We start from the raw sequence: 25824 nt of genomic DNA, 5'->3' as shown, positions 1-25824 counted from the left end.
TTAAATATTCTATGCAACGAAGCCGTAGTTGTAGCTTATTTATCTTATGCAACTAACAACCATTGGCAAAGCCAATAGTCCTGGTTATTGGTTTAATGTTACTTGGAATATATATTTAGATGCAATGACAGAAGCAGGACATTACCAGTTGGGCAGGACACTATGCTAAGAACAGATTTTTAGTTGACGTGTTTAAAGCCATGCCCTAATTACATTGGCCATGCCCCTTTGAGAGACACCCCCTCCCCCCCAGTTTTTTCATCCTTCTTAAAGCCTTGGTGGAGGTGATACTGCAAAAAATGTAATTACAGACCAACCTGAAGCCGAACTACAAGTAGTGCAAACACAAGGAAGACATCTTTAGGGAAAACACCTTCTTTATTACAACATTTTACAGCAATACACGGTAACCTGCACAGATTGTGGGATCTACCAATACTCAACGAGCAGATGTCGATCACTAAAATGATGCGAAAAAAAGTACTAACTCTGCACTGCCATGTATGCACAAGCATTTATACCACTACACAGTTAACGGTTAGTAGGTATCATATAATTACCATAAAGTGCAGGCACTTTCGAAAATCCCAATAATAGCAGCAACTTTTTACCCTGTTCAACAGACCAGATAACTTGGAGCTTGGAAGGATAAAGGTGGGAAAGGCCCCAATGGGATTCAAACACGTTAAGCGAAGAAGCCTAGGCAGGCATTCACTGTGCTGTGCCCAATGAGCTGACTTAAGTGGGTAAGTGGGTTGTGAGAAGAAGACAATAGGCTAGTAGAAGCAAAGGAGGAAAGATGTGGAACGTTACCAGTAGGAGATTAACAACCCCAAAAACACACAACTGCTAAGCACTCTTTTGGTCAAGTGGAGAGAAGACGCCACTTGGAATCCAGACTGCATTTCTCTATTTGGACAGATCATTTTCGGAGATCAACTAAAGTCAAAAAGCGTAAAGTCATTCCACTGCAGAGATTTTAAATCCTTAACAGCACATAAACTGCAGCCCCATAACTATTCCAACTTTTTGTGATGCTAGCAAAGACTTACGAGACCTTAGCGTGTGTGTGCGTATAGTGAATAAATACTTCTGGACAGGCCTACACCAACAGGGGGCACAGACCCCCCCAGAATGTCAACAGGCTCTTTGAGTGAAAGGTCTCCACCCCGTTCCTTTTCTTTCCTGCTACCATGCAATGCAGGAGCTATCGCATGATAAATGGATCGCAGCATCCGTGCTTTAGCTAAACAGATCTTAAGCTTCAAAAGTAAAGCAATAAGAAAAAAAATTCTTTTTTTCTATTGCTTAACTTTTAAAGCAATCACTGCACCTTCACTTTTGCGTAAAATGTTAAAAGCTAAAGCGCGGGTGCTGCCATTATGACAAGAGTTAATAATAAAAAAAAACATGTGGCCATGTTTGGCTCGACAAATAAGAAAAGAAAGATGCAGCCAGCGCGCCGCGCCGGTTATATGGAAAAAAAAGTGTTGTGGGAGAGCGTGTCCTTCCTGCAACAGCAGGCAGGAAAAAAACATTTAACAAAATAGTGCTCATGCGAGGCTGTATTTACAAAGTACTGTGTAACAACAGATGTAACAGGGGGAGTCCTAATGGGAGGTTACCAGAAGAGAAAAGGCGGTACTAAAGAGGGAGTACTGAGCCTATTGACCAATGAAAAGCCACCATTTGTAAAGGACAGTGACCGGAGCCAATTAAAAAGATGGGCGGAGCTTCAAGTCCACACCTCAGTACAGCATTCCTCAAAGAGACAGCGCAAGTGCTGCCTAGACGAGACCTAAAAATGTAATTTGTTTAATGTTGATTAAAATGTTATGTGTTACTTTTTTGAAATTATGGCCGTTGAAATGACTAGTGGCCAGTACTTCAGTAATTTGAGGCCGAATGGTAAAGCAAACAACTACTGAATATTTTAGATCCTACACAATGTTATGCCGATTGTGAATAGATCAAAAAACCTGCGTGCACCTGTGTTTATTTCTTATATTTGTGCGGTTGTAACAACGTGTCTGCTACTGCACTTTGGCCTGCCTCCAGGTTTGCGCTCCAGCTGCACACTTCTTTTCCCCGTAGTGTTTGTTATAAATGATTCTATTTTCGCATTATTTACTCTGTCTGCAGTTTCAGCCTGAGAGACGTTGTTGGACTATTTGACTGTTAAGTGAAGATATATATATTCCGCGGTGGTTTCCGTGCTGTGCCTTTTTAGATTGTAACTGGCTCTGTTTAACTGTCACGGGATATGTTTTGTCTGCCCTAGGGTCGACCCCATCCCATATGACACGCCGAAGCCTGCGGGCCACACACGCTTTGTCTGCATCTCGGACACGCACTCCCGGACAGATGGCATGCAGATGCCGTACGGCGACGTCCTGCTGCACACCGGCGACTTCACCGAACTGGGCCTGCCCTCCGAGGTTAAGAAGTTTAATGACTGGTTAGGTAAGTGATTGCTGCGCTGCGCTGACCCCAATTAACCTTTTATGCGATCCAAGTGTCATTCCAGGCCTCCTAATTGAATTTAAGCGCGCGGAAACCGTGGCTCGCTGCAGCTCGTGTACTGCCCTTCCCCTTGTTTAAATATCGGTCTATTAATATAAGGGGACTTACGGAGTCTTCGAGTGACGGCGCCGCGCGTGAACTTGCTGTCACGGGGCTGTTTATTCGAGAGAGGAATTCCTAACTTGCACTGTCGCCACGTAACAAGGTAAACTGCACGAGCATGACTGCTTAGGCTCTACTCACTCGTACTAAAGAAAGATTGTTATGTTATTGTCGGTGTGTTTTTTTTCACTGTCGTGTTTTATTCTTTATTCTATTTTGATCTGGTTACATGTTGTGGGCGTCTATTTCCACGTCAGCGGTCGAAGTGTATTAAAAAAAGGTATGGGAACTGTGATGCATGCAATTGGCGAGGGTTCAGTGAGCGTGGGGGCGGGGTCAAAGGTGTGCCCAAAAAACAAAAAAATTGTAAGTGTTTTTGGTCTTTCACCATCAGGTAGCTACATATAAAATAATGCGCAGCTTAAAAGAAAAATACATTAAAAAAAAATTCAGTGGTTAATGCACATAGTACATTAGGAAACCTCCAATAGTTAATGGACGGCGGAGGTCTCTATGTAACCAGCGAGCCATAGAATTAAACCTTGGTTGTTACAGTGGAGAATAGTGACTTGGGTATTTTTTGTGCTTTGAAGTCACAGTCTGTGACAGAAAGCATTGTGAATATGTAAGTCATTATTGTAGACTTGTGTTACACACGGTATAAAATGGACTGCTACAAAATGAACAAAAAGGTTTAAGATAAAATGGTGCTTCCAAAAATTAGATTTAAGTGATACCTAGACTGTACTTAATGCAATTTTTGTTTTTACATAATTTTCACTTCAACACCTCTAAGTGCTATATAAATGGAATTGTAATTAAAAGTAAGCACTTCACAGATGAATTGTTAAGTCTTTGCACTACCACTCAAAAACAATAAGTCTTGGTCATCACAAAGCTTCCAGTGATTCGATCAATTAAAGACAGCACTATTTCCCAAGCATTCTTGGCATTTGCAGTTTACCCTTTACATTTACAGATTAACTGATGCACATTTCCATTTCTTTCAGCAAGCAGGCACCCTGGCAGGAAGGTTTGTTTAGCGGTGTGCCCCGGCTTTGGTTTCACAGCACTAGAGACTCACTGAATGACACTTCAGTTGAAGCATTTAAACTATTGACATTACCCGTCTCAGATTGGTTGTCTTTCTACAAACAGTTGGGGAACGGTTTTTCATAAATCAAAAACTATGGGTAGGTAATGCTCCTCCAATCCCATCCACTTTGACCACTTCACATGTTATATAGCACAAACTATGTATGCTTCATGCAATTCGGCACACTGGTTAGTAGTAGCATGATGCAAACATGCCCCCTTACCTCATCATGTGCCTCTGCTGCATTCATAACAGCGACGTCTACCTTCCTTTTGGAAGAAAGCATGAGCTCTGATGATGCACGAATAAGTATTGTTCTATTTCCCGTTTTACGCTCCCTGCATCTGCTAGTTGTGTTTGAACTTCATTGTTATATTGTAATGAGAAGGCGATCTCTCCTTTTGTTTTTAAAAATATATATTTTTTGTCATACACATACAGTGGGGCCTTAGTTGCGCCCATATACATGGTCAGCATCGTAAAGTGGACCACTGTAGGCAAAGGTCCCTGTCAGGGCAGACCATAATAGTGAGCAAATCAAAACAAGTACTCAGAATAACATGGCATAGAACTGTACATCTTAATTGCTCTTATCATGGATGGTCCACACGAACACTCATCATTCAATCTCAAAGAAAAATCCAGGGTAGAGTTAACTCGGAGTGCTTTCTAATAAAAGCATCCCATCCCCCCTCCCTCACCTACGATGTTAATGCCCCCTTGCTCTCCCGAGGTAGCCAATAAAGGTGAGGCAATCTTCCCTGCCACTCCCCCCCCCTCACGGTCCCCCGTGCCGGGCACTCTCCCCTGTTGGCCTTCACATGTCAAGAAGGCAGTGAGGGCAACCGCCAATATCAAGGCAGTGTCATCTTTTAACCACAGTGAGGTGCCTGACCTCAGATAACTAAGGCAGCTCATTAATGGATCTCCTAGGCAGAGCCATCGTCATCACCCTCAGTCTCGCCCCCCAGTAGATCAGCCTGTATCATGTTCCATGCTGAAGCAAACTCCATAGGTCTCCTGCTGACGCGCCTCCGGGAGCAATGCAGCTTGTTCCCATGATGCCTAGCACAGCAAATCCGCCCTCCCCTTCAACTTGGGGACCCGTAGGATGTTTCCAGTGGAATGTGATTCTGCACTTAGCAAGCACCAGGGCGAGGTGACTGAACCGGATAGTAATATTGTGCTTAGCAGGTCAGGGATAATTGCCAGCAGACAGAACCGGGGCCTAGGGGACTCTTCTGTTGTTTATTGTGAAACTCACCAACACACAATTAATGGGCAATGTGGTGCTACTCAGAAACATAAAGTTATTGATATATAAACATATAAAATTCACAGGAAAATTCCACTTTAGAAATGAGCAGATAAGGGAGATTTTAAATAAAATGAAAGTAACAAATTAAGCAGTTTTTATATTGCCTGTGAAATTCCACTTTCATACATGAGGCATTTTGAATCAAAACACTGAACAAGCATTGACCATGTTAATCGGTCAGGCTTATGAATTCAAGTGCCTTTTGTGTCATTGATGGGTTTAGACACACAGTAAGTCCTAATACATGCACTCTATTACTCATCTTTGAACCCATGCATCCTTTCATCCATCCACCCATCCACTGACCTATTCCTGCTTTTACCTTTTTGACACAACCACAATACAACACACACAAACTCAACAGCATATGCAAGATATATAAAAAAATACAAGTAGGACAAAAAACATGTTGTAGTCTAAACATGTTGGGCATAGGCTGGCAATAAAGAAATTAAACTTAGTAGCGGGTGTCCTCCTTGCTGAGGTATTGTAAATAGTATATATTTGTTCTATAGTTCCAGCATGGCCACCACATTTAGAACCAACTCATTGGCTGTCTTGGATTGGTAAAACAGTGATGCACTATGGGCAAAAACATTCCGTAATGACCTCCTGGTTTAGAGGAAAGGGCCACGTGGAATGCGACACACTGGAGATGAAATGAGCAGCAAGCTAGCAATCCATTAGCAGTGCCTGGACAGCTGTAGTATCCTCTTACAAAACTAATAAAAATAAAAAGAGAAGCAAGGAAATGAAAGGAGGGCTATACAAGGAGAAAATTGATAACTAAAGCACTAGCCAACCAGCCCTGACCCTGAAACACATTAATTTTCAGGTGGATGTACACTTGATCAGACAATAGTGCCATTCACAGGGCAGAAGAGCCAGTGACTGATGTTGAATTAACCATTCCCAATTGCAGTAAGATGCCATGGATGGAAGCAGAATGTAACTAGACAGGTCAAAGGCAGAAGACATCTGACCCAAAGGCCCTCTGTGTATCAATATTGAAATGTATATTTATATGTCCATATAGGTGGATATTCTAGTTATAATTATTACTCTGTAAATTGTCTACCCCTAGGGTTTGTCAGAGGTGGTAATCAGTACCAAACTTCCTCCCTACAAAAGTAATATGTGATATTTCATGTACCAAAATACCTATCTGTATGTAGGCTTTAATACAGAGAAATATCAATCCATCCATAAATGCTTATTGACTTTGATATATGGTTTTCTAAAACAATATGTCTGGTCTACTGCTTTTATCATAACATTTCATAATAAACAAATCAGTATTTGGCATCAGAAATATGTTTTCCTAGTGAATCAATCAGGACTCTAGCTTTTATCCTTGGCTTTTCACCATAGCCAAATGAGGCCTCAAGTACTGAGCTTCCGTTTTGCTAAACGGCCTACAGGCTTTAGCATAGTGCAATACCAGTCTATCCTTAAAAGTCTGCAAAACCTGCAAATGTTGTCATTGACATCTCACCGTAACAACCTCAGGACTACTGTACTGAGCAGAAGATTTTCCTCAATGCAACCATCAGGCATACAGTCATACAATTGCAAATATATAGAAAATTACAGTTGGCAAAGTAAAATACCATCCCTCCTAACAGGGTATAACAAGGATTCTCACACTGCAAATCCTTTATATCCATAGTGTGTCAGAGGAACTAACTAAAGCCAAAACCCTTGCTATTAAGGTAATCTGTGAGATTCCATATAGCAAAAAAACCTATGGGTACCCGTTTATTCATAGTAATAACAATCCACCCATGAATGGCAATTGACTTTAACATATGCTTTTATCAGTCAGTATGTTAGGCCTACTACCTTTGTCATAACTTTTTATAATAATAAAAATCTTTTAATAATCAGACCTATAGCCATCATCTTTGGTATGTCACCTTTACCAACTCAAGAATGCTGTACTGAGCATATGCTTTCCACATGCAAGCAGACATTTATTTATTTTGATTTTTTTTATAGCGCTGGCTATTCCTGGAGGTATCGGAGCGCTTTACATGAGATAGGACATTGTTTCAGAATGTTGTTACATAGTTACATCAGTTACAGTTGCAATTATCAGTATATGCTGAGGAGAAAAACGTGAGCTTACACAAAAACATAAGACAGTAGCGCATAGCATATCCAAGACACACGTCATATGAGGAATGAAAGGAAGTGGGGGAAAGGTAGACAGGGGAGAGGAAAGCAGACCGAGTTAGGTAGATCTGAAGGGGGAAAGTACTCCTGGGGTAACAAGGCAGTCGAGGAGAGAGACAGATAAAACCGTGAAGAACCGTGAAAAACAATGTCCGATGTCCAGCTGGGTAGGTGACGGCCAAGGGGGTGACCCAGAGACAGACTCCGCAATAGCTGAACAGGACAGCACCACCGAGCAGCAGCTGAGGGTACTTGGGCTCTGCGGAAAGAACAAACAGTTTTAGTTTCAGCCCGTGGGGCATCTTCATAGTTCAATAGAAGGCAGGTACAAGCAGTATTTCTGGATCAAACGCCGTGAAAGGCGAGTACAGTGCAACAGTCCACAAACAAATGGTGCCCCTGGTGTTCCATACTGAGTAAGCCTGTGGCTCTTCACATCAATGTGGGAGTTTAAGCTCATTGTGGTAAAGGACCACTGTGGTGACAGAGGCTAAGGATAGAATGAGTGTTGAGAGAGCACAATTGCTTACAGGTGACCATTCACTAGAGAGCAAGCAGTTGGAATTTTACTCCTCACAATGCTATACACCACTCTACACTACTCCACTCAACGCCACTTTATACCACTCCACTTTGCCCATTCTCCGTATGCCATGAAACTCTATGCCACTCCATTCCACTCTACGCCACTTGACTTCATGCTACCCTGCACCACTGTCCTCTATGCCACTGTCCTGTATGCGACACACCTAACTTTTAGCAATGCCAAGCCAGCAGACAACTCGTTGTACAACATGGCTAAAAGACACTGGGAAAGGCAGTATCTCTTGCATAGGAGAAAACCTATTGGCTTCGCCAATGCTTTTTTTTTATTGCGTATGAAAGCACTTCCAAATATGTGAGTTAAAACTACCAGTTGTACATAAATAACACTTTAAATAATTCACAATACAGTGATATAATATGCATATTAGTGTCAAAGCTTCCATGTAAAAGAATAGTAGATGTTGTAGCACCCAGGATAATGTGATGCATGGCTAAATATGTATAAGGTCCCAAAGGCGAGACCTATTGGCTATGACAATGCTGGTTTTAATTTGATGACATTATGTCTGTTGGCAGCTGCATTGTCAAGCCAGACCTAAAAACGATGCGCTCCCACATGCATCAATTAGGCGTACAGGGCCTGGAGTGAATTAATCTTGCCATGACTCTGTGGTGATACAATCTGCTCGGGGTGAAATGTCGAGTGAGTTGTCTTGTCTGATGGCCGTGAAATTATGTCTGTGAAGATTGGCTTTTTAACCTAAGCTGGGATTTGAGCCCAGGAAGGAATTATGGATGTTCTGAAGCTCTTGCCAGCATGTTAGTAAGGTTTTTGTGGTATGCATTAATGTCGGCACAGGGAAGCACATTTGTTGGCTCTATATTTTTTAGTAATGTGAAGGTCCAGTTTAATGTTAATGTTGGAAATGTTGCGATTTGTGCAGTTTTTTGACAATACTAGGACTGACTCACAGTGATTTGCCCAGGGTCCGATTACATGATTCGGTCTGATTATAACTTGTGTTATGTATTTGTGTTATGTTACTTAGTCTGTGGAGCACAGCCATGCAAATGTAAGATATCTATATGTGCCACTCAAAATAGCAATGAAGGAATAAAATATCTCAGTTAACAAGACTGTTGAGGAATGTCATTTTTCAACATAATAGAGTTTCACTGGCAGACCACATCTCCACCCTCTACATAGTTTTCAGTGCACAACGAGATATATTTGTATTCATAATTATTTAGCTAATTGCATTTTAGAGAAGAAATGTCTTAAAGCACCACCCTACAAAACTTTCACAGAGGCACTGTGTTTTTAGTGAGAGAATCGAGCAATGGTTAATCTGAGAATAATTAACACATTTTGTTTTTATATTTTGAAATCAGAGGCTTCTCTTCATTGTCTGAAGAAAGGGACATCTGAAGCAGCACTAATCACAAGTAATAGTTCTCGGGTTTGTGGAATGGTGTTCCACCAATGAGATAAGAATGCTATTTTCATACAAAGTAACAGCATTTCCACTACATTGGTACTTTCGTTACTTTTTTCCCTTATCAGATAGATGCCATTACGTGGTCCCTCTCAAGTTAATGTGCCATAAGGCGGTGTACACCACACATGCTTATTAGGTCTTTCTTTAACTTAAAAAAAAGTCCCAGAGGGAATGAGTTTCTGGCAGAGAAGTGACTTTCAAACTTGGAGGATTAAACCTAGGGAAAGGCAAAAAGGCATACGTTTGAGGTGGACATATTTGCAAAATGATTTTGTATGATAAGTTGTTTTTTAATTCCAAGGTTGAAAACTTAATAAGAAGCCTCTATTGTATGGGTAAGCAGTGCACCTTCAGTAATCTCGAGTGACTTGGTCTGATTTAGTTAAGAAACAAGAATGTGCCCTGCAATGTGTTGGTCTTGTACTTTATCCCTCGGACCATGATGTGTATGCCTCTTAGTGAGCGCTGCAATACTCGAGTTTAGCTTAAAGCTGTACAAAGCTCCACCACAGGATTACAGTCTTCCACCAAAGTATCAGGTAAAGGAGAAAGGAGCGGTTGGTAACCACAGGGTTTATCAGAACTCTTGAAAGATAGTGTTTTCAAAAGGTCACGCATTCTGAACTCTGGTAGTAAACCAAATATCAGTACTATGGACGGGTGGAGACAGATGATCAGCAGAAATTATGGATCGGATGCTCTTCAAGAAAATCCTTATGTGCATTGAATTCCCCAAAGGGCATTTACTGTTCAGAAAACATAAATGATTTGAGTCCATGATTATCTTAAAATCACTGCAGTTTATTGCTGGCAAGTTACATTTCATTAAAGCATAAAGATACTGCAGGTACTAAAAAGTTATTTAGAAACAAATTCTACTTAAGTCCAACTCATGCACATTTTACAGTACACTCAAAATGATAAGGACACTTGCAGGACTCTGCAAGTCTTACTTAACATCCTTTTATAAGCATTTAATTTCACTGAAAATGTCAATTTATGATTTGTAGACTGGGATCATAATAATTCCCTTAAACTCCCTTAAACAGTGGTCGTAAGTCTTGCATTGGTGTGTGGGCTGGATTCCCATTTAGAGAATAACGTTTACGTCTTTGTGACTGGTACTTAAAGCAATTGATCTATATCAACCCAATTTAATTCCTAGAGAATCCAACCTAACCTACCTGTTTATAATTTCTGATCAGCTGACATGACCAGCCTTTTAAATCCTGCATCCAGTTAGTCTTCACTGAATGGTAGAGCTCTCTCAGTCCAGGCATCAATGCTCTAGAATTTCCTACTCACTGCCGTTCATCGAACGGCTAAAGTGGCCTCCTTTTGTAAACTAGCCAAATCTTGCCTGGTCCCCCAAAACATGGTTCCTTCACTATGTCAACTTTCTGGTTTCCTACAGCCCCAAGAACACTTTGGGCATAAGTTGCTCTTTATAAAAAAATATACAAATGTAAAACAACTTGAGCCTCAAGTTCTTCGGAAGCACAGTACTGAATGTTGTGCTGTGAAGCTAAAAACACCTACATCGAACTTTATCGTATCAATGTTCTGCGCTCTTTTTTTAAAAAAGGGAATGGTGAAATGTTTGTAGGGAATACCAAAGGCACTTCTTGGCGTCTCTGAATGTAGCACCAATACTTTTCCAAGAGCACATTGGAAATGAAAAGGTGATACCAAGACAAATTACTTCATTGTTATACGGGCTAAGTCAAGAATACATTTGTAGAATGGTGTCTTCCAGTTATCTTTCCTTTTCTCCCATGGAAAAGATGTAATATTCCAGTAAAACCTTCAGCAGAAAAAAATAACTAAAATAATTTTCACTTCTAATTTATTTTAGCTTTATGAGCTAAAATAAAATCTATAATATTTCAATTCTTTTCAAAGAAGAAATGAGAAAGTTATATTTTAGTTTGCTAGAAAACTGCAGAGCAAAAGATGTACAGTTCCGGAAGCACTTACTCAGTTCAGTTCAAGAAGTCTTTATTCGATTAGTCAATCATAAAAGACAATAATAAAAAATACCATATATATATATACACATTAAACAGTTAATACAAGTATTAAATCAGTAACAAACTAATCAGCTTCTTAAACAATATATACAATTAAAAAAAAGAGAATAAGCACACATGGACAACCAACATCAGCATATTACAGAAAACTATGCGGTCACAATACAATTATTTTTGATGGACCTGCTTCTAAGCACCCATGCCCACCCGAGAAATTTAGCCACCCCCACAACATTGAGGGGATCCAGGGTAACTTTTAACAATCTAGTGGCTTCGACAGCCAATCTAGTTCCTAAATGCCTGCACACAGGCTTTAGCCATTTAACTCTGGGGGCCGAGTACAGGGGGCACACATATAACAAGTGCTCTACGCTTTCCCTGATACCTTGACAGTTATGACAAAAGCCAGAGCTAACTGATCCCCATTTTCTTGTAAACTCCCCAATGGGAAGTGAGCCGCATCTAAATTGAAAAAATAATTTGCGGTCCAGGGGTTTAGTAATGATGTCCCAGAACCCCTCTAACTTGGGTATATCCTTGTGTACAATAAACAGGCCAGTGAGGCTGCACGTGTTAGTTTTCATGTACATGTTGTGGGTCACCCAGATCCAGTAACTAGATTTAAGATCCCTTTTAGAGGGGAAAGTTGCTGTGTCGGGCGAGAACCACAGATCACCATAACCGAGGGCCAATAGGGTAGACTTAAGGTCTCTGAACCATCCAATGTTAGAGGCACCAGGGCTATTCTTAACCTCCAGACAAGCTTCTGCATAGAAATGGAGTTCTGGCGTAGTCCATAAACGGCGCCAAAAAGTAAGGGGACGGAGTCTTGCCTGGTCTACCACCGGATGACAACCTAAATCATAGAGGAGGGGAATTATTGGAGTTGACAGAGGAAGCCCTACTGCCTGTCTTAAAAACTTGTTGTGCGCATGCTTTAGGGAATCCAAATTACTGCCACCCCACAATTCGGCACCATAGAGAATCGCTGGTAAAACCTTACTCAATATAGCATGGCTCTCTGTGGCCATGTTGCCAGGCATAATTAAATGGATAGGAAAAGGCAGATAGATGTACAGTGAAAAAAAACTCACAACTAGAAATTAGTTAACTTCAATCATATTTATAATTAGTAAACATGTCTACTTTTTGTTGTTAGGTGTAGCAGATGGCAAGGTCTCAATATATCCATAAATAGTTCTATGTTATTTTTTGTGTAAAAAAGGAATTGAATTTACACTCCTGTATGCAATACAGTCTTAATGCTGAAACATATACATACTTTGGATGATGTTGTTCACTATTATGTATGATGTTGTACAGCATTTTGCTAATTGCAACTGATATTCGAGCTGCTAAGCCTTATATTTTTGAAGATGTAAACATCACCGCTTCTCTTAGAATGCAGAATTAAGCATCTAGGCTGCTTATCTACTGTCGGTTGATGAAAGAATGTCATATGCCCTTTTCACCTTTTGCCCACACCCCTTACATGTACCCCAAGGTCATCTCAGCTTTAGGGTTTTAGCAAGTGTCACATAAAACAAAACTGATATGTGGGTGGTACTGTTTCATCACAGAAAGCCAAAGGGTGCAAAGCTTTCCTCCAGCCATCGAGGTAAGCAGCATAGTCTTCTACAGCCGGCTCCAATACCCCTACCCCAATGCTGTGCAACCGCACAGCCACAGAATACAAAATGAATGTGCATTATACACACATGCACACCAGCCAGACTGAACCACCCCTTATGCAAAGACCTTGTCAAATTAACAGTTACTACTCTGTTATCTCAGTGATGCTCATGTTCACCTGCAACCAACTGAGACCCTGAGCCTAAAAACAGTCACCATCTTCCACAACAATCTAGATTACTTCTTCATCACTCTAATATAACTAACACCTTCTTCATCCTGGACAGCTGAGTTCCTCCTAGATGAATGCAGCACCCTTGACTGGACTGCCATACACTCATGGTGGCATGGCCATCACCACAGAAACACCCCATTATACAAAGCACTTATATAACATCTACAACCACTTTTCACAGCCATTGCTACCACTTAACATTTTTTTAGACACTCAACATACATGTCTTTATTATGGTCTAGACCAGAACTCAAGGGGCTCTGTTCTTGTATCTCTCAGCAAACAAATATTCTACATAATATAAAGAAGAACCTCTGTACCTGGGACTGTAAGGATTTTTGCTCCATTATGTAATGTAATCAGGCCTGGCACTATGTTTAGGGGGAGAGGGCATCAAAGTGCAGCATTATGGTTAGGGGAAGAGGGTCATGTGGCTCCCCTCCACTGCTGGTCCTATTTTTGCCCCAGGTACCCCACACCCAGGGCCTGCACATTTTTCAGAGGGAGAGAGGCACACCATCTTCCTCCCCGGGCTGATGTTGGCCCCGGGTACCCCATTCCCTGTGGCTTGCACTGTGAAAGGTGAGTGCCCACCCAGGGCACCTACCATACTGTTGGGGGCAATGAGGCAAGCCCCAAGGCCTTAGCTGGGTCCCCACATACAGCGGGAGCCTGCATTGCTCCCGCCCACTGGGAGCAATGCCAGTGGGGGCAATCTTTTGCTCTGTTTCCCCGTACGCTTCACCGTTGGCAGGGAAACAGACCAAATGTCCCCTCCCAGCAGGCGAGAGCAATTATGAAGTTCCTGCCAGCTGGGAGCAGACTTGGTCATTGTTCCCGCTTGGCGGGAGATTTGAAAATGCTCCTGCCAAGCAAAAGCAAACACAGGTTTCCCTAACTGCGCTGGTGTGGTCAAGGAAACCGCTATGTACCGAGGCTAGGCTCCCAGGACATTTCATCAAGGCCAGCCCTCAGGGATGGGGTCCCCGGGGTCCTTAATGGCCCAGGGAATGGAGCGGCATGGCCTCCTCCCCATTTTCCTACATCTCAGCTCTGCAGTTGGGATCCCCTGGGCCTCTCAAGGCTCAGGGAGTGGGCCAAGCTGCTTCTCTGCCCATACAAACATGTCAGCCCCGGCATCCTCGGACCTTTTGAAGTCTCATGGGTGGCCGTGCAGCCCTCCTCCCCATACGAACACATTTCGGCCATGGGGGTGGGCTCCTCAGAGACTTTGGAGGCACGGGGAGGGGAGCCAAGCAGCCTCCCTTCCCATTTATGAAACCAACCCCTTGGTAGGCTCCCTGGGCATAAATTATTTAGATGCAGCCGGCCATAATTTTTTTTTCTACTCTATTTCACGAGAGCCTCAAAGGATCGTGACTTTTAATGTCCTTTTGTTTTCTTTTTCGGCCCCAAGTGGTGAGGGGGTTACCACCCAGGGGTCCTAGGGGATCAGGGTATCCCTACCCTGACCCCATATAGCTTTATTATTTCATAAATTCAGAAAAGGAGGCCAAGTCCTTGAGTCCTGTAATGGCTGCTAGTGACATTGTTCTCATGTTGCTGACAGCCAGTCAGAGCCTTCACTGTTGTGGGAGTCTGACTCCTGCGGGAATGAGATGGCCCAAAAGAAATAAAGCTCCCTGGGCCAATTAGAAAGCTCAGTTTGTAAATTGGTGCTCCCATGAGAGTCTTGTGAAATTCTCATGGACCCAACTTGCAAAAAATACAGTTATTCTTGGCCTTACATTTCTCGGAAACTACTGAACGGCTTTACACAAAATTACAAAAACCACAATTTGTGAATCAACATCTAGCCTCCTGACGGATTTGGTGTAATCCAGTTAATCAGTTTTTGCTTTAGCCTTGTCTAAAAAAGTCTATGGAAAATGTTTTGGGACCCTCCTTTTTTCTCGGGCCCTCACTTAATGGATCACCCTGAAACTTTCCAGGAAGGAGCCGAGGTGGATAAACCTTTTGGGGGAAGTTTTGTGAAGATTAGTCAAATGGGGCCAAAGAATTAGCAAACCAAAAAAACATTCTTTCTATGGAAAAGCAGTGCTAACTATAACTACGTATATCACTTGGCTGTCCCACCTTCCTTCTGACAAACTCCAGCACTCCACAGGAAAGTAAATTTCAAGTTTTATTTAGCTTCTGCGTTGCCACTCAACTCTTTTCAGCTGGCTCCCCAGCCTTTCTCAATCTGGCAATACATAATCACGGTGACCAATAAATACATGCAACTTCTTCAATGTTACCTATAGATATGGAAGAATTATTTCACCATCCAGTTGTCAACTTTTTGTCTTTCTACACCTAAAGTACAAAGTGCGGTTTCAATAAATACATTAAATAAATAAATACATATGCAAAATTCATGAAAGGTTATCCTAAAATTCTTTAAAAAAAAGTTCCTCCAAAGAAATGTAATTTGCTTTAAAAAAAGAACATTTGAAAAAATCACAAGAATTCTAGAATTATATACCATTTTCATGACAATATATTTTCTCTCTCTTTCTCATATGCAAGAGGTCAATTCTTGGTCATTTAATTGGGATTTTTATGCAAATAAAGTGCATAATGCTCCTTAAATTGGGCTAACCAACCATGTTGCTGTCACCCAAATTAAACAAGAAAATCATTAATTGAACTGTTATTCTTGGGGTTTGCTCTAACATTCTAATCACAACCAAATTTTCAAATAGAATAAAACTCCTCAAGTCATATTGTCGCCTCTCACAATGCTTTACAAAAAATCTTTATCATGACATATTTAACCACTGTACATCCCACTCCTCTATCAGTGTCCAACAACTAAACTTCCATTGAGTTATAACTGGAACATTCTGTCCTGCAACCCATTGAACACTGCTACGTCTTTTCACCTTAAACTTAATCTTTCAGAGCAGAGAGGAGGCTGCCGTCCATATACCACACAATTACAGTTGTACATAAAGTTCTTCCTCAGCGTTCTTAATTACTGTTCCCTATTTCCACCTCTAATATTTGGGGACACTCACAAAACATGTCATCTTGGACACATCTCCATTATGTACTTCCTTGAAGTGATGAGCTATAGGGTAACTTTTATCACTATTCTTGATTGCCCTAATATGTTGTAATATTCTCAAATATACTTTTAAGATTGTACTACCAATATACATTTTTAGCAAGTGCATTGAGGAACATAGACCGCAAATTCACTCTTGCTATGCAAGGCGGTTCTGTTTTTAGACATTTTATTAGACAATAGGAACCTAACTTCTTTTGTGTTAACCCCATACCTACAAGCCTTTTACTTGAGGCAACGTTTGAAACCCAGGCTCTCCTTCAGCCAATTTTCCATGGTCTGCACCTCAGGGCTGCTTAGTACCAGCTCCTGTCGCATAAATCTAGCCCGACGAAAAGTCTTTAATGGTTTTGCTGGTACTGTGTTTCATATAGTAGGATCACTTTTGATGAGAAGCCAATGTGTGGTAAATATTCTTCTTATTGTTTGGTATTCTCTACTGTACCCTGTGATCATTCTCAACTCTTTCTGATTTTCTTTTCTCTTTGAAATGTCACCTCTCTGGAAAAGGATTTCCTCGCGATCTTTTTGATTAGCTTGACTAATGGCGCTATCCAATACTGTATTGCTATAGCTCGACTTGAAAATCTTTTCTTCAATTCTTCTTGGAAACCTCCTAGTGTCTCTCTATCACTGCAGTTTGTTCCTCAACATTTGAAGGTTCTCTGCATAGAGGATACTATATTTAAGATTATTCAGGTGGAAGCTATAAGCATAATATATATAGTTGTCCGGTGTGGGTTTTCTGTATGTTTTAGTATGGATTTTGCCATTACTGACAAAGACTGTTAGATCTAGACAAATTACCCCACTCTTGCTAATAGTGGTGGTGAAAAGCAAGTCCAAATCATTGTTTTTAAAACTCTGCAATTTTATTTCGCTGTCTCTTATGTCCCCCTTTATGATAGAGAGATCATCAATAAAAAGGGAAAAAGGGTACACAGGACCACGTTTTCAGACCATTCCTCAGCATACTCATTGGTGAGCATCTGCGCCTCTCACAAGCCCATAAGCAGATTCGCATAGCCGGGGGTGACGCAGGTTCCCATAGCTACACCTCTTTTGTCTGTTGATCACCTCGTCAAAAAGGAAGACATTTTTGTGCAAACACCAATGGACCGTTGAGAATATATAATTTTTGAATGCTGTAAAAGGCCCAACAATCTGTCTCCCAAGAAGTGTTTGATTGCCCTCAAACCATCACTGTGGAAAACACTTGTATAGAGTGATGCAACATCCATTGTGATAAGAATATAGGATTCTTCCCAATTTATATCATATATCCTTCTCAAAAAATTCCCAGTGTCTTGAATATATGAGGATCAATTTTGCACATGCTCCTGTAAAAACAAGTCTTTGAATATGGACGTGTTCTCAAACAAGCTTCCAATGGGCAATATAATTGGCCTCCTATGAGGGTTGATAATGTTTCTTTTATGAGGGTTGATAATGTTTCTGTGAACTTTAGGTATGAGGTATAGAACTGGTGTTATTGCATGTTTCACTTTCAAAAATTGGTACTCTTCCTGTGTAATCAACCCCAGACCTCGCCAATTCTGCTTTGTTAGATACTTTCACAGCTGACACGCATATATACATTTCAATTTCTTTAATCCATTATTTGGGGGTGAGGCTGTAAATCCCTAAGCACATGTGGATCCTTGTTGGTCTCCCACATCCCTGCTAGGCTTGCAATCTTGTATTCACGCCTGTGGGAGTGGGGGACCAATAAAGCTTTAAAGCCACCGTAGCGGGATATACCCGCTATTAATGCTGGTATAGCCCAGCTACGGAGGGCTATAAGGCTATTAGAACATTTGCAACGAGAGGCCATGATGTTCTAACAAATAAAACAAAGACGTCACATAGCCCGAGGGGATAGAAATCCCCTCGGGCTCCATGAGGCTTTTGTCCACAGCAACAGCTGTGAACGACAACATTGGAATGTTGGTGCTCCGGTCTTCTACTACCCGTTAGAAACCCGGTGCACTCGGTTGCTTTCAGTAGAGCTTCCAACATTCCAAAATACTAATAAGGGTACTAAAGCCCTTGCTTGGGCTCAGTAGACCAGTACAGGGGCTTGTGAAATTGGGGATCTTGCTGAGACCAGCAGAACTGTGATTTGGGAACCACATACACCACATAAAAATGTCCTTCTAAAAATTACTATTAGACCATTGGGGGTTGCTTTTTAACTCCCCTCCACATAAGCCAGTAGCCAGGGAGTGCCCTCACTGTCTGTTCAGGCTCTAGTCAACTTTTTCTTTTTTCCTGTTTTTGAGGATGTGGGATTGATTGCATCCTGAAATAATGGTTGCAACAGAAGATGTGTTGTAGCCAGTCATTTGGAGCAGCTGGTTCCATAGACCCAGCTTTGGGACCAGTGGCCCGAATGGGATGCCAATAGCATTAAGCTCCATGATCCAGTTACTGGCTTTTGTTTGTCAGATTTAGGTCTGTGGACAATATGCAAACCCAGATTTGATGACTGTCTGCAGAATGAATAGTCGAGATACTTCCACCTTTTAACCCCTTCAAGCCCACTCTACACTTTTTTGTAATGCTTATTTCTTATTAACTAATCAGGTTTACACCAAACCATGCAAAGCCACTTCCTTGAAAGTTCTAGTTTCATGCCAGATTTGATGTAAATACCTTTAAGAGTTTTCTATGTGAGCAATGAAAGGTTCCCGACCAGCTCAGCTCTCGTGCATTAATGTTCCATTGTCTGCAGTCTCAGTACAGAGTTTGAGGACTATGTTCAAAGCATGAAAAGGATGTCAATGGGAAAGTTCAACTACTCAAGCAGAGTGCATTTATATTCTGCTAAATATCCCTGCAGAGGTGCTGCAGAATATTGAGAAGGAACTCAATCTATGTCTCAGAATCTTCACACTGTCCTGCATGGAGTGCAAAACAAACATATGATGAAGAGAGCATAACTCTAGAACTGGTACAGAAAATATGGAAAACATTACAAAAATATCTTTGACTGGTAAAAATACAAAAAATAAACAAAATCCTCCCAAAAATAAATAGCTAACAACAAACAAAACCTGTTCTTTTGAGAAGAATCAGGAAAGCTTAACGAGTTTGTCCCAATTATTTCTTGGACTCTCCATGGCTGCCCAAAGTCAGACCCTGTGGATGAAGGCTGTGCATATTGGGGGTTGGATGCCTATGTCTGCTAGAGCTCAGCTAGGGGCTAGGCCCTGCAGCCAAGACCCGATGCCCATGGCCTAAGCTAGTGAACAGCAAGCAGGTTTGGCTGCCCTTGTCGGGATGGCCGCTGGGTTTGTCCTCGTCTGGCCACAGACCAGGTCCTGCACCCAAGCATTCTGCGGGGAAACAGAATAATTTCAATGAAGGTGAATGTAGTTTGTTATCAGAAGAAACAGCAATTCGCAATTCACAAAAAACTATTGAAGTAAAGATAGGTTTAGGTTTGTTTATAACACCTTAATGTGTGGTTAAAAAAAGAGCAAACCTCTGGAATTAACCTTAAAAACAACAGTTTAAGGGCAGTTTTAATTACAAATTAAAATACTGAAATTCATTAGTTATGGTTAGCTTCTGAATCCATAGCTTGCAAAACAGTCAAGCAAACCATACCTCACACACTTAACACAGTGCCCCCTCAGAGCTAAAATGTCAAATCCAAAATATCTGCTCCTGCTATACAGGAACTGAACATCAGCATTGGAGAAAATGGTGAGCTAGAAAAACTTAAGCATACACCTTACTCACATTAAACTCTCACTGCTTTGAAAGGAAGGCAGTCTGCTACTACATGTGCACACTCCCACCATGACCCTTCTCACACCATCTGCGAGAAATATGATTTCATAAAGAAGATTAACAGGATGCAATACAATGTAGATGTTGCTGTCAACCTCTTACCCCCTCTTTCAGACATACCAGCATGATATTCATTTCAACCTGACTTTATCTGACTGTGATCACTGACTCTTTAAAAACCACCATACATGAAGACCTCATGTAAGCTACCATTTTCAAAATATTCCCCCAGTACCTCCAAATTTATATTTGCGTGTTATCACTTTACACACAATAGGCAAGTACATGCTCTCACTGAAAACAAATCAAATTCTACATCTCCTCAAAGCATCTCAGCGATGCAGTCACTTGGTCCGCCCTTTCACCTTCCCCTGAAAAATAGTGGGAAGACTCCAATAGGACTGTGGTATTAAAAACACATTTGAGTAGGTTGAGTGGACAGGACGGTTTAATGGTGAGTGATATTCAATGCTGTAGCCGACATAAGAGCAACTATCATGCATGAGGTCTCACTGTACATGATTTTGAGGGCTTCACTTCATGGTTGGTGGCTTTTTCTGTGCTTTGTCACAGGGAAGATCTTTTTCTGCTAGGAACGATTTAGATATGTTTGAATAGGGGCTGTAACTCAAATGGAGTTTGCTTTCTCAGGCTTATCGGGGTTTATATTCCTTCCAACTGACAGAGAGTAGATTGTTAATTTGTTGATATTCTGGTACACCCTCTTGCTCTGTCACTCTATGTCTCTATGTCTATTGGGTTAACTGTTCCAGCAATCAGTGTAAGCAGATTCGGTGTGCAAACAAGACATTCCCATTCATAATTTTGCCTGCAAAAGCCAAGTCTATTACAACATATCATCAGTCACCATTGCATGGAAAACAAGGAATGTGTATTCAAACATGGATTTAGCGTTTGATTTATTTATGCGTTTTTATATAGCGCATACTTTACCCAAAGGTGTCAGAGTGCTTTACAATAGAGCGAAATATATAGGATCAACATTATGGTTACATATTTACAGAATATAAATTCACTAAATATTACACAGTGCAAACTAGAGTCAAAGAATTATTGGTAGCAGTGTCTTTGAAAGAGAAGAGTTTTAAAGTCCTTTTTGAAGATGTGGAAAGAGGTGGTAGTGCGAAGGTATGGAGGAAGTGAGTTCCAAATTCTGGTCACACTTCCTGAGAAAGATTGTGCCATAAGTCTTTCCCTTTTGAAAGTCGGAGGTTCGAGCAGTAGGTTTTTGGCATTACGTGAGGGTATGGATCCACCTGAATCTTTGAGTTTGTTAACAAGGTACCAAGGGGTGGACGTATGAATGGCTTTATGGATAATACAGGTAGTCTTATATATTGATCTGTCTTCAACAGGAAGCCTGCGCAGAGTTATCAGCATAGGCGTGATATGGTTGTTTCTTTCGGCCTCATAGACAAAGTGCGCTACTGAATGAAAGATGTATTTTAAAGTAGAACGTTGGATCATGGGGAGGCCTGTAAGGAGTGAATTACAATAGTCAAGTCTGGAGAGTACCAAAGATTGAACAATGTTTTTTGGGGTCTTGTTAGGAAATTAAACATCCAATACCCCTGCAAAGGCATAGTTGGTAGTGTACATTTTTGGCTATAGTGCTGATTTGGGACTGGAGGTTAAGTCTCTCATCCAGGATGAGTCCTAAGGATATAGCATTCTCAACTATGGTAGGTTTGCAGTTACAAATATTCAGATTATCTATTCAAGATTGTACAGGAGGTTGGGAGTTTGAGTTTGAGATATGAAGGAATTCAGTTTTAGACGGATTTCGTTTTAGGTGGTGAAATGTCATCCATTCATTATTTCAACAGCTCATTTTCATGAAGCCTATCAGCAAGACTGGTACCAACTCAGTCTTAGATAGAAAGCTGTTTGTCCATCGGACCCTTTATCTAAAAACATATGCAGTAAAAATCACAAGGATGATATTTTTCGAGCTTGGTATATTTATTGCCTATAAGGTCCTCGTATATAGTACCCAATGTACCCATGGCCAAGTTAAATGTCACAATTGGACTGTAGCACCTATTGCGCTACTACTAAAGTAATGTGACAATGCAAAGCCTGTCTTCAGGTCTGCCCCTGCAACCTGAGTGTGCAGTTTTAAACCCGCAAATTCGACCTTGAAATATAAACCTTTTGTGAGGCCTGAACCTGCTTATTTAATACATAAAACACACTTCTATGGTAGGGCCTAAATGCCCATAGGGCAGGGTGCATGGTATTTAAAAAGTAGAACATGTGTTCTTCAGTTTGCAAGAGATCTGGGTTAAATTCATAGTTCTTTTGCCCACTATGCCACCCCAATTTGGACCCAGCTGTATGCAAATCAGGCTTGACCCTGCTCCTCATGGGAACAGTCCAGCCCAAACTGCAAATCTGGGTCCATCCTGGTCCATCAGCCATGCTAGCTTGAATCTAGCTTGAATCCCTGAGCAAGGGACCCACGTCTGGACATACCCATCTCACTAAGGGTGGAAAATGCTGTAGCCCAGACATGGGCCCCTTGCTTGCTACACCTCTGGATTCAAGCTATCCTGGCTGATGAGTGGTAATACCCTGAAACTGGTCCCAGGATGCTTGTTTCCAGTCCAGGGAGGACCTGGCTTGGCAGTTCGGGCTGGACTGTACCCATGGGGTGCAGGGTCAAGACTGATTTGCATATGTCTGGATCCAAACTGAAGTGACGTGAAGAGCAAATGAATGATGGATTAAATCCAGACCTGTGACTGGGGGTGAGTGTTTGAAAAAATACACTGCCCATCATTGTATTTTGTAATGTTGCTCCTACTTGAATAAAGGGCCAAAGACTGGACCCCAATTCTAGCTACAGGGGCACAAATGCTACAAGAAGCCTACTTTCCTAAAAATCACACCAGACCAGTTCCAACTGAACCCTGCTAGTAGCTTCCCTTGGTGTAAGTCCTGACTTCCAGGTCGTCCTGGGGCTGTCAAATTAGTGCCAGAGTGTACTCCTCCTGACTAACCTTAAAAGCTGGGACAATTTGTAGCTGGTGAAGGGTGGCTGGTGGTATGGGGCTCCCCCTTTCTTTTTGTGATACCTGTGTGTATCAGGGTGTACTGGCACTCTGGTCAGCCACTGCCCACTTACAGCTAGCCAGTGGCTACTGTACTAGTGGACTCCTGTAAACTGTGCCAAGACATCAGGCACCTGTGATCAGATCCCTGACACCACTATAGCCTTGTCCTCGCTCAGGACGGGAGGGCATGCCTGTTTCTTTGGGTGACGGGTTATGGGGCTGATCAAGAACCTTTGACTTCACATAATATGCTTAAACTATATAATGACAGTACACGGTTTGTATTAATTGCTCAAGTGAATAAGAGCAACCCTGTGCAACATGGTTTGTAGGATGCACTGCTAATTGTGTGTCAACATGTTAACTGTGTTTTTATAGTCCTTAGGGTCTAGGGGCTAGAATACTGTTTGGAGTCAGAACTGTGGCCCAGAAGGTTGTAGAGACATCTGGTTTTCATTGTTTATCCTAATTTTATGTGTAGTATAATTCTCTTGTGTGTTTTAAATTACTTTCCTTTTATAAAAAGTAAAGCACTGACTGGACATTGAGTTTATCAGCCTGTAGTACAGTGTGCACTGTACTCTGAATGTCTAACCCCACCCCACCTCCTTGAGTAAACCTTGGACTGCTCTGTCTAGCTACTCTGAGAGATTCATGTGCTGGCGAGGAGTACTTGATTATCGAGGTTTGGGGCCACTTGTACTGAGGCCCCAGGACAGCAGAGAGGAAGACTCCAGTTGATACAGTTGGAGTTCAGTAACCCCAGAGTGCCCTGGTCCCAGGAATCCAGGTCTAACAAGCCCTGTTAAGACTCGGAAATTAATACGTTTTGCTCTGATCTTATGGCTAACATCACAAACTAAGTTTGGAAGGTTCTCCAAACTCCTAATATAGATCACCATAGCATCTATTCTGAAGAAACCATTAACAAACTCACATTATGACTTACAACCATAGACATTGGAAGTAGGATTGCTGCAGCACCTTCAAAGTAACTATGCTGTAGTGAAGAAGGTGAATGAACAATAAAGATGCCTATAACTTTTTTTTTCACAACATAATTTTATTGTTGACATTCAATACAATACAGGGGCCTCATAGAGCACCCCGTGTATATATACATGGTGACTAATATATGAAGCAACATTTCCTACGGTAATAAAGGATTTGTTCTACAAGGAATACATTGCAAGAAAGATTAATAACTACAAAGAAATGAAAATCTAGCAGAAAATGGAAAAAAGACAAAGGAAGAAAAGACAAAAGGACATATGTGCCACAATGCCTCCTTTTAGAAAACATAATAACCCCAGATAAAGAGAAAATTTCGGCCATCCATATTCAAAGTGACTGCAAACACTACGTACATGCCAGTAGATTAGTATCATAGCAGTGGTTCTCCAGCATCAGCTGGGGGGGGGAGGCTCCAGATATAGTCCTCTATATTCAGCCCACCTTTTCCAATTTCTTTTGTGTTTACAGGGACATCCCCTTTCCTCGACGACCAGGAGCTCCAATCCCATACAAAAATCTAGACCTTTCTTCCACACCCCAAGTGACGGTGAGGATTCATCTTTCCAGACTCGGGCAATATCCTTTTTGGTCAGTGTAAGGCCCAGGAATAAGAGGTGGCGCTTATATCTATTCGCACCTATGTCCTCCGTAATATGTAGTAGAGCAAGTCTCAGTGAGGAAGCAATGGTCCACCCCAAGACCTCCGACATGCATGTAAACACCCCCTTCCAGAACGTTGATAATATGGGGCAGGACCACACAGCATGAAGGAATGTACCCTCCATAAATTTACAGTGCAGGCAATGTGGGGATGCAATGAGTCCAGCACGCCATAATCTGTGTCTGGTATAATAGGCTCTGTGCAAGTATTTGATCTGGATGGGACACAGACGAGCCACGATTGCTGCGCTGTGTGGGGACTCCAGAGCCTCCACCCAGTCATCCTCCTCTAGGGGACCCAGATCCGTCTGCCATGCCTCTCTGGTTTTAAACAGTGTAGGTAGGGGTGTTGTTAATAAGTGTGCAATATTAATTTTTGTTTTTATCAATATACAAAGATTTAGAAATATATCAACAGTTAGAACTCTGAATTGTGATGGAAGCAAATATTTTAATAGTATCAAAACAAATCGATTCACTTTTCTTGGTGAAGCACAAATGATAATGTGTGTGTATATATATATATATATATATATATATATATAGTTTCAGCAAATACTTACTTTTTGTTTACAATATAGTTTTATCTGTAAAAGTGACTGCATGCCTGTGCCAATTTAGTAGCACCTTCAATGGAAAATGTACTGTCTGTTAAAGATAGTGTGCTTTCACACCATGCTTTAGTAATATATTTGCAGCAGTGTGCTCCAAAATGCACCACGTGCTATATACATACTACACCCAAACCACTCTTCTCAATGAACGTGGCTCATTTGCTATACTTATTCTTTGTATGATGCTTGGGTTTTTCACAATCAGTATGACCTCAGTGATGTCATATTACTGGCAGCACCCCATCTCTGAAAATTGTTCCAGCACTACTGCCAAGAACCACCCAATCTCACTGCCTCGTGTGTTAACAAGAGATCTATATGAATATGCTGAAAACAGCCGCCTCCCGCATGACCATCAATCACTAGCTGGGATTAATGACAAGAGATTAAATCATATTGACAAATATCATACAGTGCAGTCTCACTTGATGA

General features: G+C 41.4%; 1 protein-coding gene across 1 annotated transcript in view; it reads left to right on the top strand.

Moving 5' to 3' along the window:
* MPPED2 (metallophosphoesterase domain containing 2) overlaps positions 1 to 25824 on the top strand; it is a 645229-nt gene that overhangs the window by 159195 nt on the left and 460210 nt on the right. The window contains exon 3 of the mRNA XM_078683736.1: positions 2282 to 2463. Coding sequence (XP_078539862.1) covers positions 2282 to 2463 — 182 coding nt within the window. The remainder of the gene's footprint in view (positions 1 to 2281; positions 2464 to 25824) is intronic.

This window comes from Lissotriton helveticus, chromosome 3_1, assembly GCF_964261635.1.
Source record: "Lissotriton helveticus chromosome 3_1, aLisHel1.1, whole genome shotgun sequence".
Lineage (NCBI taxonomy): Eukaryota > Metazoa > Chordata > Amphibia > Caudata > Salamandridae > Lissotriton > Lissotriton helveticus.
Note: the sequence above shows the minus strand (reverse complement) of the source record. Positions and strands in the feature narration are given on the sequence as shown.